Source organism: Sus scrofa, chromosome 13 (genome assembly GCF_054392235.1).
Source record: "Sus scrofa isolate SSC_HxYL_T2T_F1_AM1 chromosome 13, Sscrofa_HxYL_maternal_Yorkshire_Landrace_v2.0, whole genome shotgun sequence".
Taxonomy (NCBI): domain Eukaryota; kingdom Metazoa; phylum Chordata; class Mammalia; order Artiodactyla; family Suidae; genus Sus; species Sus scrofa.
In genome coordinates this window covers 152522879-152548340 of record NC_139395.1, presented here as the reverse complement: position 1 = coordinate 152548340, position 25462 = coordinate 152522879, and the positions used below count along the sequence as shown (strand labels likewise).

General features: G+C 39.6%; 1 protein-coding gene across 33 annotated transcripts in view; it reads right to left on the bottom strand.

Annotated features, from left to right (window-relative positions):
* Positions 1 to 25462, bottom strand: part of HSPBAP1 (HSPB1 associated protein 1) — a 65427-nt gene that overhangs the window by 16147 nt on the left and 23818 nt on the right. For 32 of the 33 annotated variants that reach the window (XR_014824682.1, XR_014824680.1, XR_014824681.1 and 29 more), the window contains one exon: positions 18609 to 18790. Coding sequence is in view for 25 of the 33 variants with exons in the window: in XM_084991020.1 (XP_084847146.1) it covers positions 18609 to 18790 (182 nt within the window). In the remaining 8 variants the exon portion in view is untranslated. Of the gene's footprint in view, positions 1 to 18608; positions 18791 to 21356; positions 21424 to 25462 lie in introns of those variants that run through there. The other variant, XM_084991039.1, reaches the window with a different exon arrangement.

Here is a 25462-nt window from a genome sequence, read left to right as displayed (position 1 = left end):
CTCGGATCTGGCATGGCTGTGGCTGTGGCAGAGGCCGGCAGCTGTAGCTCTGATTCGTTCCCTAGCCTGGGAACTTCCATATGCCACACCTGCAGCCCTAAAAAAAAAAAAAATTATAAAGTCTTTTTAACCAATAACCTATCAGCATCACCTCATTAATAGTAGTTATTTACTGCCTGCCTACAACAGGCCTGGCACTGCTCTAGAAGCATGGGATGAATCAATGAACAAGATGGACAAAAATGCCCATCCAAATGAAGCTTACGTTTTAGAGGTTGGAGACGGACAATAAACACTGACAAAGTTATGCATATACCTAGGGGAAATGGCTCAGGCAGCAGGAATGGTGACTGCAACGGAAATGGAAGTATTTTTTAAAAATCTCTGAAGTTCAACTCAGGAAGCCAAAAAGCCCTATTTAAGCAGTGCAGGCCTTCGGAGGCATAAGTAATGTACTAACTTTTTGCACTTCAAAGACCACATGAAAGAAGGCTTCTCCTAGGTTAGTGGAGTTATTTAAAACTACAGAGGCTGGAGCCTTAGTTCACACCTACTAAATCAGAGTCTCCAGGTGGGGGAGGCAGAACCTATTTTTTGAAATACTTTTGCTATGCTCCTCAAAATCATGAACTCCTTAAGTGTAAAGAACTTTAAAACAAAGACAACACAGTGCTTTGAACTTGGTATTCCTTATGTCTAATTCTGTGGATATATCATGGCCAAGTATGACACATAAATACCATTTGATCTAGCGGTTGTCAAACCAGACTCCCTGGCACCTCCTTAGGGCCCTGGGAGGAGCAGCAGAGGCTCTTCCTTTCAACAAACAACTCTGCTTGATTTAACTTAAGTTTTACGAAAGGGTGTTCCTGCTTTTAAATAAAATTTGGAAAACTACAATATGTAGTTGGGCATAGGCTGAAATCCATGGAATTTAAAATAGGTATAAGCTAGAAAAGAAAAAGAACACATACCAGGGAACCAGACAAGAAGGTATGGCTTTGCTCTTTTTTTTTTAAATCATGAATTTTTCCTATTGAGTTTTTAAACAAAAATCACTTCTATGTGCAGAATATCAGTATCTTCAATCTGTACTTTCTATTTTTAGAGGAAAAAACAGTAACAAGTATTCAAAGAGAAGATTCTGGAGAGACATTTTAATGGATGGTTTTGAGGAAAACCAGAAAAAGCATTTTCATTTTTGTTTTGAGTGGATGAAAATAGCGGAGTATGTGCATATAACTAACATCTGTTATAAAAGGAAGAGTTTTTGCAAGGTCAGCACTACTTTCAGTGCATATGGCTCATGTGCAGCAGCTCCAGGGGTGGCAAAAGTCATTTCTCCTTTGGATATGGCCACAAGCTCCATGCAGGGAGCTTACCTCTGTTCTCCCGATGCCTAATGCCTAACAAGATACCCGCTCTGGGTAAGTGCTTAAAACACTGGCTACTTGGGAAGGAAAGAAGAATCCATTTGTTTATTATGGGTAAATGGTTCAGGTTGAGAATATTTCTATCACATACCTGGTATGATGCTGAGTGTTTGGAATATGAAAATTAATATAACACAGGCCCTTCCTTCAAATGTAATGATGTGTGGTGCAGTGGGTTAAGAATCCGACTGCAGCGGCTCGGGTTGCTGGGAGGGCACAGGTTCAATCCCCAGCCCAGGACAGTGGGTTAAAGGATCTGGTGTTGTTGCAGCTGTGGCTCGTTGCAGATGTGGCTTGGATTCACTACCTGGCTGGGGAACTTCCATATGCCATGGGTACAGCCATTAAAAAAAAAAAAATCTAATAATGGAAAACAGTCCCATAAATGGACGCTTCCAATACACTGCAGCAAGTGGTCTGACACCAGTGAGCAGAGGGCTCTAAGATCACAGAAGAGGGGCTCCTGGTCCAAGCAGGGAGCTTTGGGAGGCTTCCACTTAACCTGGTCCTTGTTGAACAATTCACCACAAATTTAACTAAAGGCAGTTGAAAGACATGCAGTATTAAAAACAAAAAATCAGGGACCTGCCTTACCTAAGAAGAGACTGGTTTAAGTGACCCTTAGTCTTCTCACATATACCCTTTTCAGGAATTTAGTGAATGACAACACTTGTTTCCTCGGAGACATACACATATGCACCTTGAGGGAGTCAGGGGAATGACCCCAGGAGAGGAACTGTTCTAGAGCAAGTCTTCAGAAAGAATCACAGAAGGAAAGGCTTTCTACTGGGCAGTGGGTGACTATATGAAAAACTTAGGAGTTCCCGTCGTGGCACAGTGGTTAAGAATCCGACCAGGAACCATGAGGGTGTGGGTTCGGTCCCTGACCTTGCTCAGTGGGTTAAGGATCTGGTGTTGCTGTGAGCTGTGGTGTAGGTTGCGGACGTGGCTCGGATCCCGTGTTGCTGTGGCTGTGGCATAAGCTGGAGGCTACAGCTCCAATTCAACCCCTAGCCTGGGAACCTCCATATGCTGTGGGAAGTGGCCCCAGAAAAGGCAAAAAGACAAAAAAAAAAAAAAAAAAGAAAGAAAGAAAAAAGAAAAGAAAAAAAGAGAAAAACTTAAATGAGGCTTCCCTGACCTTTTATCTAACACAGTAATGACTAAAGAAGGAAACAAAAAAATATTTTGGAATGATGAGATCAGCATGATTTAAACTACCTGAAATTCAGCTGCAACCTAGCCAGGAAAACCAGAGGGGGAAGTGTTTGGGGGAAAGAGGCAGAGAGAAAGTCAAAGTAAATTGGTGGGAAAATAGACAGCCCTGAGTGCACCTATTAGTTTTCTTTCCCCACAGGCTCTTGAGAGTTGGGACTTTCTGGCCAAGTGAGTTCACCTACTCACAGGTAGTCAAATGCCTGAAATCAATGCAGACCCAGAAAGAATCTGCCTTGGGTCTTGCTAGAAAAAAGTGATCCCGTTAGGTTAACAGGTGACCAGTGGGGGTGATCCATCCTGGAGTCTATTCCCACGTTTGCCTCAAGAGTTGGAAAGTCTTTCAAAATCACCTCTGTCCATGAAATTCTATCCTATGTGATCCCTGGAAAGAACAAGCAAGTGTCTGGTTGACTACTTACTACAAAATCAATATTTGCTTTCTTGTAACTTGCAGAACAAAGTCCTAGATTTCTATAAACAACAGGTTTGTTTTCTCTTCTGCCAAAAACCGCTGTCTTTAAATAATTTGAAAAATGGTCATGTCTTCTCCTTGATCATTTTTTTTCCCCAAATACCTAGACTCAGTAGCATTAACTTTTCCTGCCAGTTTCCTCTCCTCTTGACTACCTTTGTCAACAGCCCTCTTAAAGCCTGGCTCCCAGGAGTTCTCAGCGGAAATGAATCTGACTAGCATGCATGAGGACGCAGGTTCAATCCCTGGCCTCACTCAGTGGGTTAAGGATCCAGCATTGCCATGAGCTGTGGTGCAGGTTGCAGACGTGGCTGGGATCTGGCGTTGCTGTGGCTGTGGTGGGCAGCTACAGCTCCGATTCAACCCCTAGGCTGGGAACTTCCATATGCCACGGCTGTGGCCCTAAAAGACAAAAAATAAAATAAATAAATAATTTTAAAATAAAAAAATTATTAACAAAAAAAAAATCTAAGCCAGGCCCCCCAAAAAAACCCCGGACACAGCCTATGTAGCACCTTGCTATGGGTCTCAACATTTGGTGATCTTGACATTATACTAATAATGTACCATCAGATAATGGTTTTTTTTTTTTTTTTTCTTTTGTTTTTCAGGGCTGCACTACAGCATATGGAAACTCCTGGGGTAGGGGTCAAATAGGAGCTGCAGCTGCTGGCCTACACCACAGCAAGAGCAATGCAGGATCTGAGCTGCATCTATGACCTATACCACAGCTCATGGCAATGCTGGATCCTTAACCCTCTGAGTGAGGCCAGGGGTCACACCCGCATCCTCATGGATACCAGTCAGGTTTATAAGCCTGGGCTACAATGGGACCTCCTTGACTATCTTTCTCTTATGAGCCTAGCCATAACTCTTCATCCCTTTCTGAATTGATTTTAGGAAAAGGCCATGGGACCCTACTTTTACCCCTCTTAAACTGAATCTTAAGTTTCCGCCTGATGTTTTATAATATTTAAATCAACCTATGTACATGACTCCTAAAGCTTCATCGCCAGTCCTAACTTCTATTTATGACTAAAACTTTATTTTTGACTACTAACAAATTATCACTGTTGGGTTACTGAATCCTTACAGTGGGATAGGCCCTGATATTAACATTTTATGCATCATCTCATTTAATCTTAAAGTGATGGAAGGTAGTTCTATCCACTTCACGCATGCAGAAACTAAGGGCAGTACTGTCGTTTTTAGTACTGTTAAAAAATGTGGAGACATTTTCAGTTGTCATAATGAACACCAGGGGAGTGACCTGGTGTTTAGTGGTTGGGGATCAGCGATGCAGATCAAGACAACAAACAATTCTGTATCTTGTACAATTTTCAGAATGCTAAAATAGCTGATCTTAGTTATCTGAGACTAGAGCTCCAACTCTAATTTCACATACCATCAAAGGATTTTTGCCTGGTTTTAACATATACTGAATTTTCCAGAAACACAATTACTACATAAGTTGAGAGAGGAATGTCCTTTGGGATTCTGCAGCTTTTATCAAGTTATTCACCATTCTGAAAAATTAAAATCACCAAACTCATGACATATGGATCAGCAATATTCACACCAATGGCAGTCTGTGTTCATACTGTCTTATCATGATGACTCTATATGGATAGATACAGAGATACTTAGTCTCATTTCAAAATGGTAAATATGTTACCATATTCTATAGAATTTTATCTTAGTTCTTCGAAACTGAACCTTTTGCTTATAGGTAGGGACCAGCATCTTATTATGACATCTCATAATGTCTTTCAGGGCAGTTGCAAGTGAATATTTACACATATTTCTGCTTAAATTCTCCTGTATATTGGTTGCTTGGTTGTTGTTGCTGTTGTTTTTGTTGTTTGGCCACCCCTGCAGCATGCAGAAGTTCCTATGCAGGGACTGAACCCGAGCCACAGGTGTAACCAGAGCCACATAGTGACAACATCAGATCCTTAACCTGCTGAGCCACGAAGGAACTCCTAGATCTCTCCTGTGTTCTATAGCTGGGGTATTTTAATAGCTTTAAAAAACTATGCATGGAGGTGATTACATCACCTGCAAACTGCATTTTTGAACAGAAAAGGCGATGCAGGTTCTGATACGAGACCACTCCTGCACCATCTCTACTGCTCTCCTAGTATGGACCACACCTCCCTGCCTTTGCTCCTGCTGCTCCCTCTGCCTGGCTGGTCCTCACTGCTGTTCCCACACCCCATTTCACATTTCTCTTTCAAGAATCTTGTAATGTCACTTCTTTGAACCCTTCCACCTCTCTATGGAACCTGGTCACTCTGTCTTGGTCTTGCTCTCAAAGAACTTTGATTCTCTGTTGTCTGACCCATCCTCCTCCAAGCAGCAAGAGTGATCTTAAAATATTAAGTCCTGTCCACCCCTTGCTCTGCACTCAGAATTAGAGCAAATCCCCTCTACTGGAGCCTGTACAACCAGGTCCCTCTTGCCTCTCCCACACCTCTAATCCTCTGCATCTCATTGGCCAAGCTTTAGTCACAACGGACTTTTTTTCCCCCCAAAAGGCAAACTTCTCTCTTCTTCAAGGGCTCTGGACATGCTATTCACTATGCTTAGAAAGCTCCTGACCCCTTCACCTGGCTAGCTTCTCATTCTTTAGGAATCAACTTAACTACTATCTCCTCAGAGAAAGCTTCCCAACATACTCTATCTACAAGAGTCCTTCTGTTACCACTGACTTTGGCCCATTTTTGTTTACTTCATAAAACTTTTTTTTTTTTTTTTTTGGTCTTTTGTCTTTTTAGGGCTGCACCCGCAGCATACGGAGGTTCCCAGGCTAGGGGTCGAATCGGAGCTACAGCTGCCCAGCTTACACCACAGCGACAGCAACGCCAGATCCTTAACCTACTGAGAGAGGCCAAGGATGGAACCCGCGACCTCATGGTTCCTAATCGGACTGGTTTCCCCTGCGCCACAATGGGAACTCCTACTTCATAATACTTACAATTGGCCATTACTTGTTAGACTCACTTGTCTGACTTCTCCACTAGAATATGAGCTCCCCGAGGAGAGGGGACAAAGGCTCTGTTTTGACTCTCCAGCCCTAGCACAGTACCTGAAAAACAGGTGTCTGTGGAATGAATAAATAACTACTTACATTTGACAGTTATTATCTGTCCCTTAAACATGTATTCACCTCACAACGTAGCAGAGGTTTCAGCACACAGCAGAGTTTGAATCTAGTTTCTGCATTTATCTACCCTCAGCTTCGGCACTTTTGCTGCCTCTGTAATTTTCTTCTTGGGCAAATTTAGGTCTGATGGGGATGGCCCTGGGATTCCTGGGTCATCCTAGGCCAACACCCAAGTCTAAACAGTTCTCCTAACACAGCAGCAGCTGACCACGGCCATCTGGGACAGTCTCACAGAGAACTCGGCGAGCTCCCTTGGGGTCTGCAACATCGGAGGGGCAGCACCTCAGGCCACAGGGTGCATCAGGGTTGCGTCTGGTTTCTGGATTAGATGGAAGAGCCGTTCAAAACGATGTTATGTTGGTTGGGGGTCTACTTAATTACAAACCTGGACCTGACGACTTCGTTATGTTTCTAATGCAGTCACTGAGCATTAATACATCAAAATATATGCCGTTTATTATAAATCACTTCCTTTAAAATTCTCCTTTACATTATGGGGAATGCATTTTAACAATTTTGAAAAATGACATGTGTAGGTAATTAGATCACCTACAAACTATTTCAGGACCATTAAGGGAATGCAACATCTGGGGGAGTTGGGAATCATGCTTATACCACATCTACTTGAACCAACAAACACTGGCTGATAATATATGGGATATGCTCATACGGATAGAGACACACAAAAAATGTGAGACATAAACATCTCTATTATCAAGAATTTACAATCCAGCTGCAAAACAACCCATCTGCGATAACGACATAAATTATTCCCCGCAAATCCACCAGAAGGCAATTTCTATCATGATTACACAACTGTACAATAAATTAAGAAAGAGGTCAAGAATGGTTGATATTTGGAAACTCTCGTGTGGTGCAACAGGTTAAGGATCCAGCGTTGCTGCAGCAGTGGCCCACACTGCAACCGTGGCACAGGTTCAATCCCTGGCCCAGGAACTTCCACATGGGAGTGGTGCAAAAAAAAAAAAAGTTGATATTTGGCTTTTGCCCTTCTCTGTTGGATCCCTCAACAAGGAACCAATGAACTTAATTAGAGATGTGAACTGGGTTCTTTTCTCTTCCACTGCTTCAGTGAGAAGTATAGCAGGTTGCTAACCTATCAACTTGTCCATTAAATAAAAACACCATCAATCATCCTGCCCCAGGCATTTGGCCATAGGGCCTCCCCTTGAAACTGTTAGCCCTATTGGTGCCTAAGAACTCCTGCTTCAGAAGCCCCTCTTCCCTGTCAGCAAGGACATTTCTGGCTATGCACTACAGATGGCAGTACAGACTCATTCTTGGACTCCTCCCTCTAATGCTGTAATTCTAGTTCCTACACTGGCTGCCTGTAGACACCCTGGAATAATGGTATTTTCCTTTCACTTTGGCAATCTTGCTTCATTTTCCATGTCTTTCCACGAATGGAGTGTGGCTGAAATTGCTCATCTTTCTTAATATCTCATCCCCAATTTTATTCAGAGCGATAACAGGGGCAACCAAAAGACATCCTATTTTCCAGCCTCCCTTGCAGTTAAGTGGGGCCCTGAGACTAAGTTCTAACCATTAAATAGAAGTTTCTGGGTGGGACTTCTGGGAGAGTTCCTTAGAAGAGAGGCAGCAAGCTGAGAGTACACTTTTGCCCTTCCTTCCTCCTTTCTGAAATGCAGTGCGATAGCTCGCTGGAATACAAGGTGGCTTTGAGGATGGAAGCCATATGCTAAAGACAGAGCAGAAAGACAGGAAGAGGTTGGGTTGTTTGGGAGGATAAAGCCTCCATTCCGGCCCTGGCTAGGATACTTCCAAACTTTCCTTACGTGAGGAAAAAAATTACCATTATGCATTTATTAGGCAGCTTCTATTCTGGGGTTTCTGCTGTAAGCAATTAAGCCTGAGCCAAACTGATTCAGGAGGTTAACCCATGGAACCCTGTCTGTCCCCAACAATCCCATTCTGTCAGAGCCTTTATCTCAGGTATGCACTTTATGCTAGTGCTAAACTCTATATCAGAGAAACACATCCTTGAAGAAATACTCCTGCAGACACTTTGGGGCATAAGTAGGGAGAGTTCCATGGTACAATTCTTCAAGCGTATTATAAATATTGCAGGCTTCCCTAGGATGGCCTGCAGAACTAACCACCAACCACCAAGATGTGAATTGTCCCTCCAGGAAAAAAAAGTTCTGAGTCCAAACAACTGATACACAAATAAAATGTGCAGAACACAAACAATGAAAAATGACAAAAGACAACAAAAGAGTAAAAGAGCCAAAATGTCTAGATAATCAACCCTTTAATTAAAGAGTAAGACCATGGTTATTATGGAAGTGCTAATGCAGGGCTGCAGCATTGTAATTTAGGAGTCCATTAGACACTCTAGTGGTTAGGGGTAATTCTAGAAGAAAATAACATCATATGTTACACCAGTACTTAAAGGAATTAATGAGGAATTCAGTCCAGCTTTTTCATCCTTCCCTCCATCTAAACCCAAAGGTTTCCTATCAGCCCCAACCTGGCCTCCTCCTAGATTCTGGGAAATTCATCTGCAGTTTAAAGTCACCTAAGAGAAATGGGATGGAGATAACACATTACAGTGTTTCAGACTGGAAAGAATACAAATATCACACAGTTTCTGTAAAGAATGAGCATTACAAGCAAAATTCATCATTTACTCATAGTTGAAAACTGGCTGGCTAATGAAAATGAACTTGGTTCACAACACAAAAACAGGACAGACACTTTCTTTGTTCTCCTCTTTCCTTTGGATGATCCTGTCTTGTCATGGTGTCCTGAACATATATATAATTTATAAATAATAATGATTTCATTTCTTGTATACACGGCATAGTTCCAAAATAAAAAAACAGGACACAAAGGATGACAAGACAGTTTTGGGGTACTTTTGAAAATAAGAGTTAGTCTGGGGAGTTCCCGTCGTGGCAAAGCAGAAACGAACCTGACTAGGAACCATGAGGTTGCAGGTTCGACCCCTGGCCTTGCTCAGTGGGTTAAGGATCCGGCGTTGCTGGGAACTGTGGTGTAGGTCGAAGAAGCAGCTCGGATCCTGCGTTGCTGTGGCTCTGGCGTAGGCCGACGGCTACAGCTCTGATTGGACCCCTTAGCCTGGGAACCTCCATATGCTGCAGGAGCGACCCTAGAAAAGGCAAAAAGACAAAAAAAAAAAAAAAAAAAAGAGTTAGTTTGGGAGATACTGCTTAAATACCAACCTAGGGAAATATTTAGAAACAACATTTTCCACTGATTTCCTATTTTCTGCCTAGTTTTCTTTTTAAATCAATTCTAATGAGGAAAAATTTATATACAATAAAGTGCATCCACTTTTAGACTATAATTCAACAAGTTTTGACAAATGAATATACCGGTGTAGCCACCATCATGATCAAGTTAAGGAATAGTTCTACCACCCCAAAACGTTCCCTCTTTACTCCCGTGCTTTCAATCTGCCGGCCTCCACCCTTAGCCCCAAGCAACCACTTATTTAACTTCCATTATTCCCAATATTTTGAAACTGGATTCCTGAAGGCACATGAAACAGCAATGAGGATCAGTTTAGAAAACTATTTTATGAAACTGTCTCCAACATTTTAAATAAGAGAGTCTAAAAATCTGGTTGTAATTTAAAAAGCTCAAGAAAATGTATATGCTTCAATGTTCTTGATTATGTATGATATTCCAAAACTATTACAATAATTTAAATGATAAAGTAATGTTAGAAAAAGTACTAAATTCTAATAGCACATTTTATACTTTTCTGCCTTAAGGCTTGGTTCCACATTCAACTTTAAAGTCCCACGGGTACTAAGTCTTTTATTCAAGTTGGCCTTCCTGGTACCTAACAGAGCACAACAAATGTCCAAAAACTGCTGAGTTGCTGATCTAGGTAACTGGATGTACTATGATGCTGAAACTGAGTAGCTCCTAAACCTGTTCCAATTAACAAGTTAAATAATTGCTGCAGACGCAAACACCATTGTAAAGATGCTCTACAAGTAACCAAATCGCCCACAATTTTACAGTTTTAACCAAATAATTTAAGAAAAACTGGTAAGGTAATATGGGAGAGTGGCTTTTAAAAGCCTACTATTACCAAAAAATAATTCACTCCTAAGTTGTTTAATTCTAAAAGATAGTGTATTTTGAATTAGAGTGTTCTCAGAGCCTAGATTCAGTATAAGCCAGTGTAAGCTCTAAGCTCTAAGAACACCCCAACTCAAAACTATTTGTTCTTGGAGTTCCTGTTGTGGCTCAGTGGGCTGCAAACTCAACTAGTATCCATGAGGAGGTGGGTTCAATCCCTGGGCCTCGCTCAGTGGGATGGGGATCTGGAATTGCCATGAGCTGCTGTGTAGATCTCAGACACGGCTTGGATCCTGCATTTGCTGTGGCTGTGGTGTAGGTTGGCAGCTGCAGCCCTGATTCAACCCCTAGCCTGGGACCTTCCATATGCCACAGGTGCAGCCCTGAAAAGCAAAACAAACAAAAAAGCCTATTTGTTCTTTTACCTATACATGTTGTTTGGGTGACTTGTGGTCATGGTTAATTTGAGTCTGTCATATTAAAATCACCTCATTCTGGGAGTTTCCTTGTGATGCATCGGGTTAAGGACCTGGCGTTGTCAGTGCAGCAGTTCAAGTTGTAGCTGTGGCATGGGTTCGATCCCTGGCACGGCCAAAAAAATAAAAGTCATCTCATTCTATTTACACTCCATGCCCAGATCATAAATTTAGGAAAACTGAGTCGAACTTACATCTGAGTAAAAAAAGAAAAAAAGGTAAAAATGGAACTTTAAAACAATTAACTATAATTGCTATGTACAACTTATAACAGGATAAATATTTCAAACAGCCTTTTAAATGAACATTATAAATTATTGGGTACTTAAGGTGTTTTTCCGCTTGAGAAAATTATCTTCAATAACATAAACAGAAAAGATGTAGTTAACTCTAGCCACAGACAGGCTTGGATAAATATCCAAATTCTTAGATTCCAATTTGCCTCATCAGAAAGTATCACTGGCCATCAAACTCCTTTAAACATTACCAAACCACTTGGCTCAATTTCAACATATTCTCATGACTATGTTATAAAGCCCCAAACAAGCTGAACTAATCTTCCATGTGTTGCATTTTGAGATTCTGTGCCCTGGTGACTTAACTAGGCTCCTAACCCCTCAGCAGTCAATCTGAATCACAATAGAAAATGGATACTACCTGGGGAAACATTCTTGGGGCACATCCCTTTTGCTGTATGTTGATATTTAAACCATCTTCAAGTAAGATGATACTTGTTAATGATTATAGAATGTGACACCTGTCATTATTACCTAAAGAGTCAGAAATAAAGAAATTTTATGGTATGGTCACAAATTCCCTACCTTCCTTTTAAAGTAGAGAATAAACACCCTCACACCATGCACAAAAACAAACTCAAAATGGCTTAAAGACTTTAACATAAAACAAGACACAGTAAAACTCCTAGGAGAACATAGGCAAAACATTCTCTGCCACCAACCATACAAATGTTTTCTTAAGTCAGTCTCCCAAAGCAACAGAAATAAAAGTAAAAATAAACCAATGGGACCTAAACAAACTTCTAAGCTTTTGCACAGCAAAGGAAACCATTAAAAAAAAAAAAAAAAAAAAAAAAGGACAACATACGGAATGGGAGAAAATACTTTCAAATGATGCAACTGACAAGGGCTTAATCACCAAAATATACAAACAACTCATACAACTCAACAGCATAAAAACAAACAACCCAATTGAAAAATGGGCAGAAGACCTGAATAGACATTTCTCCAAAGACATACAGATGGCCAACAGACACATGAAAAAATGCTCAACATCACTAATTATAGAGAAATGCAAATCAAAACATACACACCTGGCAGAATGGTCATCATTAACAATTCAACAAATAACAAATGCTGGAGAGGGTGTGGAGAAAAGGGAACCCTCCAACACTGTTGGTGGGAATGTAAACTGGTACAACCACTATGGAAAACAGTATGGAGGTACCTCAGAAAACTAAATATAGAACTACCATATGACCTAGCAATCCCATTCCAGGGGATGTATCTGGACAAAACTTTCATTGAAAAAGATACACATACCCCTATGTTCACTGCAGCACTATTCACAATAGCCAAGACATGGAAACAACCTAAATGTCCATTGACAGATGAATGCATTAAGAAGATGTGGTATATATACACAATGGAATACTACTCAGCTATAAAAAAGAACAAAATAATGTCATTTGAAGCAACATGGGTGGAACTAGAGACTCTTAAATTAAGTGAAATCAGAAAGATAAATACCATTACGATATCATTTATATCTGGAATCTAATTCATGGCACAAATGAACCTATCTACAAAAAAGAAACAAACTCCTGGACATGGAGAACACACTTGCAGTTGCCAAGGGGGAAGAAGCAGGGGAGGGAGTGGGATGGACTGGGAGTTTGGGGTTAGTAGATGCAAACTATTGCATTTGGAGTGGATAAGCAATGAGATCCCACCGTATAGAAGAGGGAACTATATCTAATCACTTGTGATGGAACATGATGGAAGACAGTGTGAGAAAAATAATGTATATATATGTATAACTGGGTCACTTTGCTGTACAACAGAAATTGACAGAACATTGTAAATCAACTATAATAAAAATTTTTTTTAAAGTAAATAATAAAATGTTCCAAATAAATACTCTACTAAACCCTAAAAAACAATGAGACATTTCATTTGCCAAACATGAAAGTCAACAATCATGATTTTTGGCTACCTTTAAGGCTAAAGGATATTTTCCAATAATTCCAATATATTTACCAGTGTATTTATCATTACATATTTATCACTGAGTGCATTTAACTTGTGGAAAAAAGTATTGATAGAAACTTTAAGTAAAGACTATAAGTAAAAACCTATAAAACTAGTAGAACCTCAAACAGAGCTAAGAATTTCTTATTAACAAATGCTACAATGATTACTTAGAAGCCACAGAAAACTGGACAAAGGTGAAGCTGGAGTTTAAGCTAAAACACTCTCTGAAGGGCCCTGAAGACCAAACAAAGAGCAAAACAAGAAATGCTAAGGCTAGGGGAAAAAAATACACTTACGTAATCATTCAAATAGTCATTATGTATTCAGCACTCTATTAGCAGTTGGGGATAATAAAAAATTATAAAACACAGTCCCTATTTCCAAGGAGCTTACAATGTTGTTAGAGGAACAAGACACAGGCAATTCTACGTCATGCATCATTTAAATAACAATCCAAATAAAACATATGGGAATGAAGGCAAGGGATGGATGGATGGGAGTATAAGTGGTTGAGAAGGCTTCACCTTCTGAACTGGTGAAGGTGAGCTGGGCTTAAGAGCAGGGGCAAAGGACAGAAGACGAGAGCGTGCCCAGTGGTCCAGCTCTCTGCAAGGAGACGAGACAGGGACTTAGGCAGAGGAGATGAATTGTGTTAGTCACACTGGGGAAAGTCTTCAATGTTATTATCCTTATACAATTTAAAGTCATGGAACGTGGGTAGAATGAACGTATTTCAGTATTTAATCTGGAGCATGCCTTCAAATGTATTTTCTTAAGAAACTGTTTTAGAATTAATTAGTGGAGGAGTCAGAACTAGAACAATAGAGATTCAATTTCAGAAGTAAATATGTAGATCAGAGGGTCTCAAAGTGGCTAACATAGAGCTGCAGAGATCCTTGGGGATCTCTGAGACCCTTTCAGAGAATATGTGAGGTGGAAATTACTTTATATAACTACTAGGATGCTATTTTCCTATCACCGGGTTGACATTGCATTGACGGCACAAAAACAATGGTGAATAAAACTGCTGCTGTTAAGCTGTGCAACCAAAGTGTACTAGTAGTATTTTATCTATATCTATATATATATATTTCTCTTTTGTCTTTTTAGGGCAGCACCGGCTAGGAGGTTCCCAGGCTAGGGGTCTAGTCGGAGCTACAGCTGCCAACCTACACCAGAGCCACAGCAACGCCAGATCCGAGCAGCATCTGCAACCTACACCAGAGATCACGGCAACACCAGATCCTTACCCCACTGAGAGAGGCCAGGGATCGAACCTGAAACCTCATGGTTCCTAGTCAGATTTGTTTCCGCTGTGCCACGCTGGGAGCTCCAGTATTATATTTTTTAAATAGCTTTATTGATGTATAACTGATGTACCATAAACAGCATATATTTAAAATGTAGAATCTGGTGAGTTTTTACATATGTATATTAACTCCAAAACCACTAGAACCAAGATGACAACTTGATCATGTCTAAAAGCCTCCCCGCGACCCTCTGTAACCTCTATCCACTTCCCCATTCTCGGACAGCTACTGATCTATTTTCTGTCACTACATATTTGTTTGCAAATTCTGCAATTTCCCATAAGTAGAATCATAGAGCAAGCACTCCTTTTTCATGCTAGCACTAGCCAAGGGCAAACTAAACAAAGCAGACTTCAAAGTGGACCTCAGAAGAAGGAAGAGCTCAGCAAAGAGAGGATCATCACATTTTGATAAAAGATCAATCATAATAATCCTAAATGTGTATGAACCTAAACAGTTACTAGTTTCAAAACAACAAAACAAAAGCTGACCAACCTTAACTGAAAAAGAAGCAAATCCACAATTATAGTTGAGAAATTTCAATACCTGTCTCTATACAGCAGGTAGAACAAGGGTACAGAAAATCAGGAAGGAGATAGGAAGGAGACTTGAACAATCAACTTGACTTATTTGACATTTATCAAACGCAACAACAGCAGAAAACACATTATTTTCAAGTGCACCTGACATTTATCAAAACTGACTATATCTGGACCATAAAACAATACATTTAAAAGGACCGAAATCAGAAGTTCCCGTTGTAGCTCAGTGGAAACCAACCCAACTAGTATCCAAGAGGACATGGGTTTGAGCCCTGGCCTCGTTCAGTGGGTTAGGGATCTGGCGTTGCAGGTTGTAGACATGGCGTTGCAGGTTGTAGACATGGCGTTGCAGGTTGTAGACATGGCTCAGCTCCTGCATTGCTGTGGCTGTGGCCAGCAGCTGTAGGCCAGCAGCTGTAACACTGTTTTGACCCCTAGCCAGTGAATTTCCATATGCTGCAGGTGTGGCCCTAAAAAGAAAAGAAAAAAAAAAAAAAGAAAGAAAAAGAAAAGGACTAAAGTATATTCTCTGACCACAATGAAATTAAACTGGAAATCAATAACAGAAAGATAGCTGGAAAATCTCCCAATATTTGCAAACTAATTATTATACTTCTAAATAATCAACAAGTCAAAGAATAAATCATAAGGGCAGTTAGAAAATATTTTGAATAGAATAAAAATGAACTTGGAAACTTATAACTTGAAACACATGAGCTCAGAAGCTTCCTAAAACTCAAAAAAAAATTTTTTTTGGCTCATCCATACCACACGGAAGTTCTAGAGCCAAGGATGGAACCTGCGCCACAGCAGCAACCCGAGCCACAGAAGTGACAACACTGACTCCTTAATCTGCTGAGCCACCAGGAAACTCCTCAAGAGACTTGATGAGAATGGTGATATAAAGAAATGTCATTTTTTTCTAATAATGAAGTATACAAAAACACATCCATGGACTTCCCATGTGGATCACAACAAAAACATCCACATTTGGAAAATCTACATAACTTAGTAAACCAATGTGCAAGGGTGACCAATGGATTTTACTATAAGAGTACAAAGGGTTCGTTGATTATGGCTTCATATTCTGTATTACAACAAACGAACCTTTAAGAGACTACCCTAGTGGTAGAAACGGCTCAAATTTGGCAGACTATAAAAAAAAAACCCTCAATTATCTAGAAAGGCTGTCAAAACGCTCTTTTTCAGCTGCACATGCGTGTGAAGCAAGGTATTCTTAATACGCTTCAAATCAAACAACAAATCGCAACAGACTGAAGCAGCAGCTAGAAGAAACCAGCTGTCTTCTATTAAGTCAGACATTAAAGAGATTACAAGAATGTAAAACAATGCCCCTACTCTCTTAACATTTAAAACATCGAATACAATCATTTTTGTTAAAATGTCATTTATGTTCACATACAGTGAGTTAATTTTATTTTAAATAAATGAAATATTTTAAAATTTTATCAGGTTTAACATTTACCCACCATTTTAAGATATATGGAAGAAAGTTTGAAACAATAAGCAAGCAGTAAGACTTAGTGACTGAATGAATTACAGTGGTTGAAGTAAAACAACTTGGGTAACTTTGATGTAAGAAGACTTGGAGCTCAGAAAACTTTGAGATAAAAAATGACATAATCTTAATGGACTCAGCTGTTCATCGCAGATTTGCCTGTTCTAATCCAGAGAACTGATCACCATAATGTGAGCTGACAGAAACCTCGTTCCATGAAAAATATCCGATTTTATAAGGGCTCAATCAGAATTCCAGCACATCACCAAAAGGCTGCCTTTTATGTCCCCACTTAATGAATAGGTTACATGTCTGCACAGTGCTGTCAGGCCTGGGCTGAGTCACAACAACAGATGGGGTGAGATGAGAGACTCACCCAAGGCAGAGTGAGCCTGGATTCCACACAGACGGAAGTCCTTCATGCCATGAGCTGCCGCGTCCCCAGAGAACTCAATGCATGGGGACCCTCTGCAGGCGCACAGGGCAGCAGGTAAGGCTTGGGGGGCAGACTGCGTACGTCACTCTTTTCTCAGTTGTGTAATTGCAGAAAATATTTACCTAACTTTTCTGTGCCTCTTTTTTTCTTAAAATAGGGAGCATTATTCAATCATAGATGATTGTGAGGATTATAAAGCTAAAGCATTTAGAAGAACACCAAGTATAAGCACTTGATAAATATTACCATTATAATGTTTTTACCTAAAATATGGAGTAATACAGTACTAGTCTACAGAGTGAGTTCGGGTATGAGAAATATAATAAAATACTCTAAAAGTAAACTATAATAGCTAAAAAGTCCAGGGTTAAGGATCCATAAAATAATCACAATTAAGGTTATTTAAAAATTACCTCAAAATTATCATTTAAAAATGAGTAAACAGTAAGTTTGGTACAGACTCTGGATTCAGAAAGCATCTACTGAATGTTTTCAAAACCCACACAGTACTTTCATCATTGTGAGGGTGAAGAAAAGTATCCTCAACTAACAATTATGGGGCAAGTGATATGTTTCTCCTTTTTTTTTTTTTTTTTTTTTACAAAAAGCAAAATGTAAGTAAACATTAAAAAAATTAATAAGGAAAATTATAGTCTTGATAGCTATATTACAATAACTATGAAAACACCAGCCTCTAAACCTCGACTCAAAGTAAAAAAGAAAAATATACGCAGAATGGAAAATGACCCAAGACTATCAGCCTGTATGGGAGGAAAGTCCAGAGTCGGGGCTGGTGGGTGGGGGTGAAGAGTCTGCTGTGATGGCAAAATACTTCTCTCCTCAACAGATTAGGGGCGGGAAGAAGGACTCTGGAACTCTGACCTGAATATGTGCAAGGCAGGGCCATTTAAAGTTTCCTGGAACTACTCCCATTCCTGGTCCACGCTTAAGATACACAAAAAAAAAACCAGAACAGGGAGTGAGCAAAATCACCCCACAAAATGAACGGGTAGTTTTGAGGTAGCAAACACTTTGAAAAGAGGATATGGTAGTCTGCAAACTGTTGTCAGTTATGTCAACACATGGCAAAGAACTTCCACATTCTTACTGCAAGCACCCCTGTACTTCTGCAGAATCAGTACCATCAAATACTGGGAGCCCAGCACTCTCTGCCTCAGACCATAAACCTGTACTGAACACGCCCCCACCCCCCCACTCCCCAGAGCTGGGAGAGATGCCAGCAGCGGTGGGAAGGCTTCGAGGAGTCTAGGAATGCTTCTGCGCGTAAACTAGCTTTGCACCTCCATCTGTCTCACGGATAGAACTCCAACTTAGGCGTAGGTCAGGAGGAAATGAAGTTGTAATACAATCTACATATCTGATGTCCTCCAAAGCAGCTTAGATACTTTAAAGGCAAAGGAGAGAGTGTGCAGGAAGTTTGGTGAGTAGGAAAGCAATGAGAAGGCTACTCATCTGTGCAGGCTGAACATTACATTTCTTTGGAATAAATCTGTGGGCTTGAGTGGAGAGGATTCTCAGGACTCACAGAGACTACTTTTGAGGAAAAAGGTACCAAGGAGATCCTAATTTGTGATCTTTTCTCAATAACAAAATATTACCCTGATTAAAAGGAATATATTTTAAAAAAATAGGAATGTATTGACTTACCTGGAAAATATCTGTCTTGTCTTCAAACAGACTGACAAAATATTTATAGTCAGCATAAGCCCAGAATTTGGAATGATCATAGTCTCTAAATGGTTCAGAGGTAGTAGACTGGTCACAGTTCCAGGTCAGAAACTCTTCAAGTGTCGCTTCTATGTAACTACACGTGGTTTCAAACTGAGGCGCTGCAATGTAAGAGAACCCAAATTTAAACGTATCCTGAACAGTGTCCAATTATTGTTGGTTTTTAAAATGAAGATCATTTCAACTAAGAAATGTTAACTATTATTTAACATTAATTAGAAATTATTTATGTACTTGCTAAATAATTCGACCCATTTACAACACTTACAATATTTATGATTAAATGAAATAGTTTAAACCTATAAAGACGACCTTGACTATAACCTGCTGCAGTAATCCAGTGGCATACTTCATCAATTCTCCAAGACCTTTTCAAGGGTCTGTGAGGTCTAGGGTATTTCCATAATAATACTATGACAGTATTTGCCCTTTTCATGCTTATTCTCTCACAAGAGTGCAGTGGAGTATTCCAGGGGCTAAACGATAGCCAGTGGAGGATGTGCATATCTTCTTATATTTTATAAGAGCATGCTTTTCATGTCTATTCTCTCAAAAGAGTACAGTGGAGTTTTCCAGGGACTACAGGACATGTGTTGATATCACCGCTCTGATAGCTAGCGGAGTGTGTGCTTATGTTCTCACATTTTATGATATCTGTAAACAAAGAAGACCAAGGCACACTGCTCACCAACAGGTTCTACAAGGATGAAGCTCTAACCCGCTGCAGTCACTAACAGTGCACTGAGAGGAAACTCAGGCCATAACAGAATGAAGCACTGTGTGCTTCATATAGAAAACTAAGACCATAAAAGGATGTTCTGTGCTTTGGACAAGCAGGCCTCTTAGAGAGTTAGATGACTATCTCAGGAAGAATTTCAATGACCCCAGATTCTTGCATCTTCCTAGAGAAAAGCATTCAAACCATAACTTGAGATATTTGTTATTTGTGACAAGCAGTAATCTTTTACCAAGATATCTGCTTGACTGCATGTGTTCCTGAGCCAAAAATCATATATAAACTGGCTTCTCCCCTATCCCTTCAGAGCAGCTTTCTCAGAGCACTTGAGAGGCTGTCCCCCAGGCTAGAGTCCTCATTAAGACCCTGAATAAAAGTTAATCTCACAGCTCTCCTGTTGAGTTTTTCCTTTAAGTAGACGTCTCAGTTTTAATTTCAAATAATGGTAAGTATCACTAAATATAACTCATATCGACAAAAGCTCACCAGGGCACTCAATGGTGTTTGCTTGTTCGTTTCCTTTTTAGGGCCACATCTGCAGCATAGGTAAGCTCCCAGGCTAGGGGTTGAATTGGAGCTGCAGCTGCCAGCCTATGCCACAGCCGCAGCAATGCAGGATCTGAGCCAAGTCTGTGACCTACACCACAGCTCACCAAGGATCCTTAAACCACTGAGCAAGGCCTGGGATTGAACCTGCAACTTCGTGGATGCTAGTCAGGTTCTTAACCTGCTGAGCCATGACGGGAACTCCACGCTCAATGGTTTCTAAGTGTAAAGGAATCCTAAGAACAAAAAGTTGGAGAACTATTTCTTTAACTTGAAAAAAAAAAGAGGGGTGGGGGCGCAAAGCCAAAAACTGTCTTTTGAAAATTTTTGACTTCATGATGCACATTTACCATACAGAGCCCCTCAGAATCACTAAGTGGACAATGGCAATTTAAAGTCTGTTCATTTATTCATAACATTTATTTCAGAATCATTTATTAAGTACCTGATTTGTAACTAGCATTGTGCTCAGACTTGTGGGAACATAAAAGAAATAGAAAATACTCTTGAGTTTAGACTATATTTAGAGAAAGATAAGGCTTTAACTAGAATAATAGGGAATTTGGTGAATCATATAATTAGATACAAAATTTTGTGTCATAGACACAGGAAAAGGTAAAGACCACCAGAGATGAGGACAGATCAGGAAAGCTTGGAGAAAAGTCTATTGTCTGTCCACAGTGGTTTGTCCATGGGTATGACTCATTTATACAAGAACTATTCTTCTAAATAGTGATGTCATGATTTTTTTGCAATTAGCGGAATAGTTTAAATACACATTGGGATGTTGATATTCAAGAAATTTGATTACAGTCTCCACTGCAAAGCATGAAATCCTTTAAGAGGGAATGTAGACCTTACACATGTCATCAGTTAGCACAATGCCTGACACCTAGCAAACGCTCAGTTAAAGTACTTATTATTATTCATTCATAATACTTACTTGGGGCACTTTGAAAGAATTAGTAGTAGAAGGAGAAGGGTATTCAAATTCTTCTTTCAACAGCTTTTATCTTTTCCTTCCATTTCTGCCTAAACTGTTTAGGATTGCCCCAATCACTTTCTCCCGCCTCTCTTTATCCTAAAACCTGAGAATGGCAGGAATTCCCATGGTGGCTCAGTGGTTAACGAATCCGACCAGGAACCATGAGGTTTAGGGTTGGATCTCTGACCTTGCTCAGTGGGTTAGGAATCCAGCGTTGCCGTTGCCCTGAGCTGTGGGGTAGATTGCAGATGCAGCTCGGATCCCTCATTGCTATGGCTGTGGTGTAGGCCAGCAGCTACGCCTCTGATTCGACCCCTAGCCTGAGAACCTCCATGTGCTGCGGGAGCGGCCCAAGAAATGGCAAAAAAAACAAAACAAAAACAAAACAAAAAACCAAAACCTGAGAACGGCAGAGAAGTAACAGGGGATGGTGTGTGTCATTCTTAATTCACCTCTTTCATCAACTTGTCACCTGATTTTGAGAAGGAAAAATGTTAGACATTTATCTAAAATATAAAAACCTGCATATTTAAGAACTCTTTAAATTTGATAACTTGGGGGGTGGGCTTGCCTGCAGCATATGGAAGTTTGGGGGCCAGGGATCGAACCCATGCCACAGCAGTGACAACTGGATTGTTAATCTGCTGCACCACCAGGGAACTCCAAATTTGATATTTTTTGATTTTTTATTATTAAGAACATAATATTACATTCTTAATAATATAAACATTATCATCAAGAATTTACCACAACAGCATAGAAATACACAGTTTTTTAACAAATAAAAATCTATGTAGCAAGAAAGCTGCACGGTGCTGGGATCATTCCTAAATCAATTCAGTAAGCTCCCATGTAGGTCTGAAGACCTTCCACTGTCTTGTGAGCTTTCACTTCATAGATTTTTTTTTTTTACATTTTTTATTAAAGGATAGCTTAATTTACAGTATTGTACCAATTTCTGCAAGGTGACCCAGTCAGACATATATACACATTCCCTTTCTTATATTATCTTCCATCATGGTCTAGCCCAAGAGACTGGATATAATCCCCTGTGCTGTACAGTAGGACTTCACTGCTTATCCGCAGAGAATTTAACCAACTGAGCCAAGTGAATACTAAAGCCATTGCTTGAGCCACCTGTGCCTGGGGTGGACTAGGTAGGACTGACTTTTCAGTCAAGGCTACTTTTCACAGGCAGCCCCGTCAGAAGACTTAATTCTCTGCCACAGCAAGCTCTGTGATTTAAAAATGAAAATCTGAGAAAGCAAAAAATTAACATATGAGAACTGTTACTGTCAGGAGAAAAGCACAGTGAATGGAATGAATGAAAATGATAAACTTTTTCATTTACATAGTGATTTCAAAATAGACTCTGTTCACTCCTTCCTGGTAAGAGCAGCACCAAAGGCTTGTTTTCAATCTATTATTATGACAATTTCTTTCTAAGCAGTACAGTTGTTTTTCTCGGATTATTCTATACAATAGAATCATTCCTTTCTACCTTGATTATTTTTTTTAATTTTTTTATAATCTTTTTACCTTGATTATTTTTGTTCTTTAACTTAATAGGGAAGTAGCCTATGTAGCTGTGACTTTTATGCTGCTTACTGACAAAGAGGTTAAGAAGAAGCTCAACTGAGTTTAGGATTTGGAAATAGAGTAGAAATTGAGTTTGCTTTTATCTCTTATAAAAGGGAACCCCCCCTAAAAAATAAAAAAATAAAAGGGAACCCTAAATTTTTTTTTTTGCACAGCAGACAAACAAATATTTCTCCATTTTGTCAGATTTCATCACTTCACAAGCCAGAAATACCTGGGATGTGAGTACTGAGTATGACTTTTGATTGTCACTCTACTCCCTATCCACAAATGTTTAGGGTTATTTCTACATCTGCTTGTCAAATTACTGCCACCTGAGGTGATCATGTGATCATTGAGAACACATGTTGGCAAATGAATTTGATACAAAATGGTTTCAAGGAGCCATGTGATGTCATTATCTGCTTCCTAAAATAAACTGAGATGTTACAGTCAAATATGCTTTATACAATTATTGCAAGCATTCTACAAAAATTCTAACCAAGACCTAAAATAGAAATAAGAAATATGTTCAATAGAAAGGAAACAAAATTACCACTGCTTATGTGATCATATGACTGTCCTCCTAAAAAAATCCCTAAGAATAAAAAACTACAGACATTATCAAGTGGCTGTATAAAAAATAAACATACAAAAAAAAACCTGGCTTTTATTTATGTACCTATCACAATGAGCTAGAAAAAGAAAAACATTTGCTTCAGCTGTAAAAATTTATATATATATATACACACACATATATATATATATATATTTTTTTTTTTTCTTTTTTTTCCTTTTCTAGGGCCGTACCTGCGGCTTATGGAGGTTCCCAGGCTAGGGGTCTAATCCGAGCTATAGCCACTGGCCTACACCAGAGCCACAGCAACGTGGGATCTGAGCCGTGTCTGCGACCCACACCACAGCTCACAGCAATGCAGGATCCCCAACCCACTGAGTGATGCCAGGGATCGAACCCGCAACCTCATGGTTCCTAGTTGGAATCGTTAACAACTGCGCCACCAAGGGAACTCCAAAAATTTATAAAATTTTACAAAACTGTAGACTTAATGAAAATTCCAAACCCTTTTACTGAGATAAAACAAACCTGGTAAGTGAAGATTACATGCTCTTGGGTAAGAAGACAGAGTATTGTCACAAGTTAGATTCTTTCCAAATTACGTAATTTATAGCACTTAATGAATTTTCATTTAAAATCCTGAAAAGAAAAAAAACCCTAATGGTTGTGAGTTCTGTTTTTATTGGGGATCTTACTGAGAACCAGAGCCTGGGAGACAGCCTCTCAGCTACCTCTGAGGAACTGTTCTAAAAAGGAAAGGGAGGTACTGGGACAAAAAACAGAAATAGAGATCAACAGAATAGGATAGAAAGCCCAGAGGTAAACCCATGCACCTATAGTCAATTAATATATAACAGATGAGGCAAGAATATACAGTGGGAAAAAGATAGTGTCTCTTCAATAAGTGGTGTTGGGAAAACTGGACAGCTACATATAAAAGAATGAAATTAGAACATTCTCTAATATCATATACAAACATAAACTCAAAATGGATTAAAGACCTAAATGTAAGGCCAGATACTATAAAACTCTCAGGAAAGCATAGGCAGAACACTCTTTGACACAAATCGCAGCACTATCTTTTGGGATCCAACCTCCTAGAATAATGAAGATAAAAACAAAAATAAACAAATGATACCTAATTAAACCTGAAAGGTTTTGCACAGCAAAGGAACTCAGAAGCAAAATGAAAAGACAACTCACAGAATGGGACAAAAACCTTTGCAAATGAAGTGACCAACAAGGGCTTAATCTCCAAAATATACAAAAATCTCATACAGCTTTATATCAAAAAAGACAAACAACTCAAGCAAAAAATGGTCAGAAGATCTAGATAGACATTTCTCCAAAGAAGACACACAGATGGCCAAAAAAGCACATGAAAAGATGCTCTACATCACTAATTATTAGAGAAATGCAAACCAAAATTACGATGAGACATCATTCACACAGGTGAGAATGGCTATCATCAAAAAGTCTACAAACAGGGAGTTCCCATCGTGGCCCAGCAGAAACGAATCTGACTAGGAACGATGAGGTTTCAGGTTCGATCCCTGGCTTCGCCCAGTGGGTTAAGGATCCAGCGTTGCCATGAGCTGTGGTGTAGGTCACAGACACAGCTCGGATCCCGAGTTGCTGTGGCTGTGGTGTAGGCTGGCAGCAACAGTTCCAACTAGATCCCTAGCCTGGGAACCTCCATATGCCAAGGGTGCAGCCCTAAAAAGACAAAAAAAAAAAAAAAAAAAGTCTACAAACAATAAATGCTGGACAGGGTGTGGAGAAAAGGGAACCCTCATACACTGTTGGTGGGAATGTAAACTGGTATAACCATATGGAGAACAGTATGGAGGTTCTTTATAAAACTAAATACAAAACTACCATTTGATCCAGCAATCCCACTCCTGGGCATCTATCTGGAGAAATCCATAATTCAAAAAGATACATGTACCCCAATGTTCATTGCAGCACTATATACAATAGACAAGACAAAGAAGCAACCTAAATGGCCATTGACAGAGGGATGGATAAAGAAAATGTGGTACATATACACAATGGACTATTATTAAGCCATAAAAAAGAACAAAATAATGCCATTTGTAGCAACATGGATGGAGCCAGAGATTATCATACTAAATGAAGTCAGACAGAAAAAGAAAAATATATCACTTTCATGTAGAATCTAATTTTTAAAATGATACAAACGAAATTATTTACAAAACAGAAGCAGACTCACAGATTTCAAAATCAACTTATGGTTACCAAGGGGGAAATGTGGGGAGGAGGATAAATTAGGAGTTTGGGATTAACATATACATATCACTATATGTAAAATAGATAACTAACAAGCACCT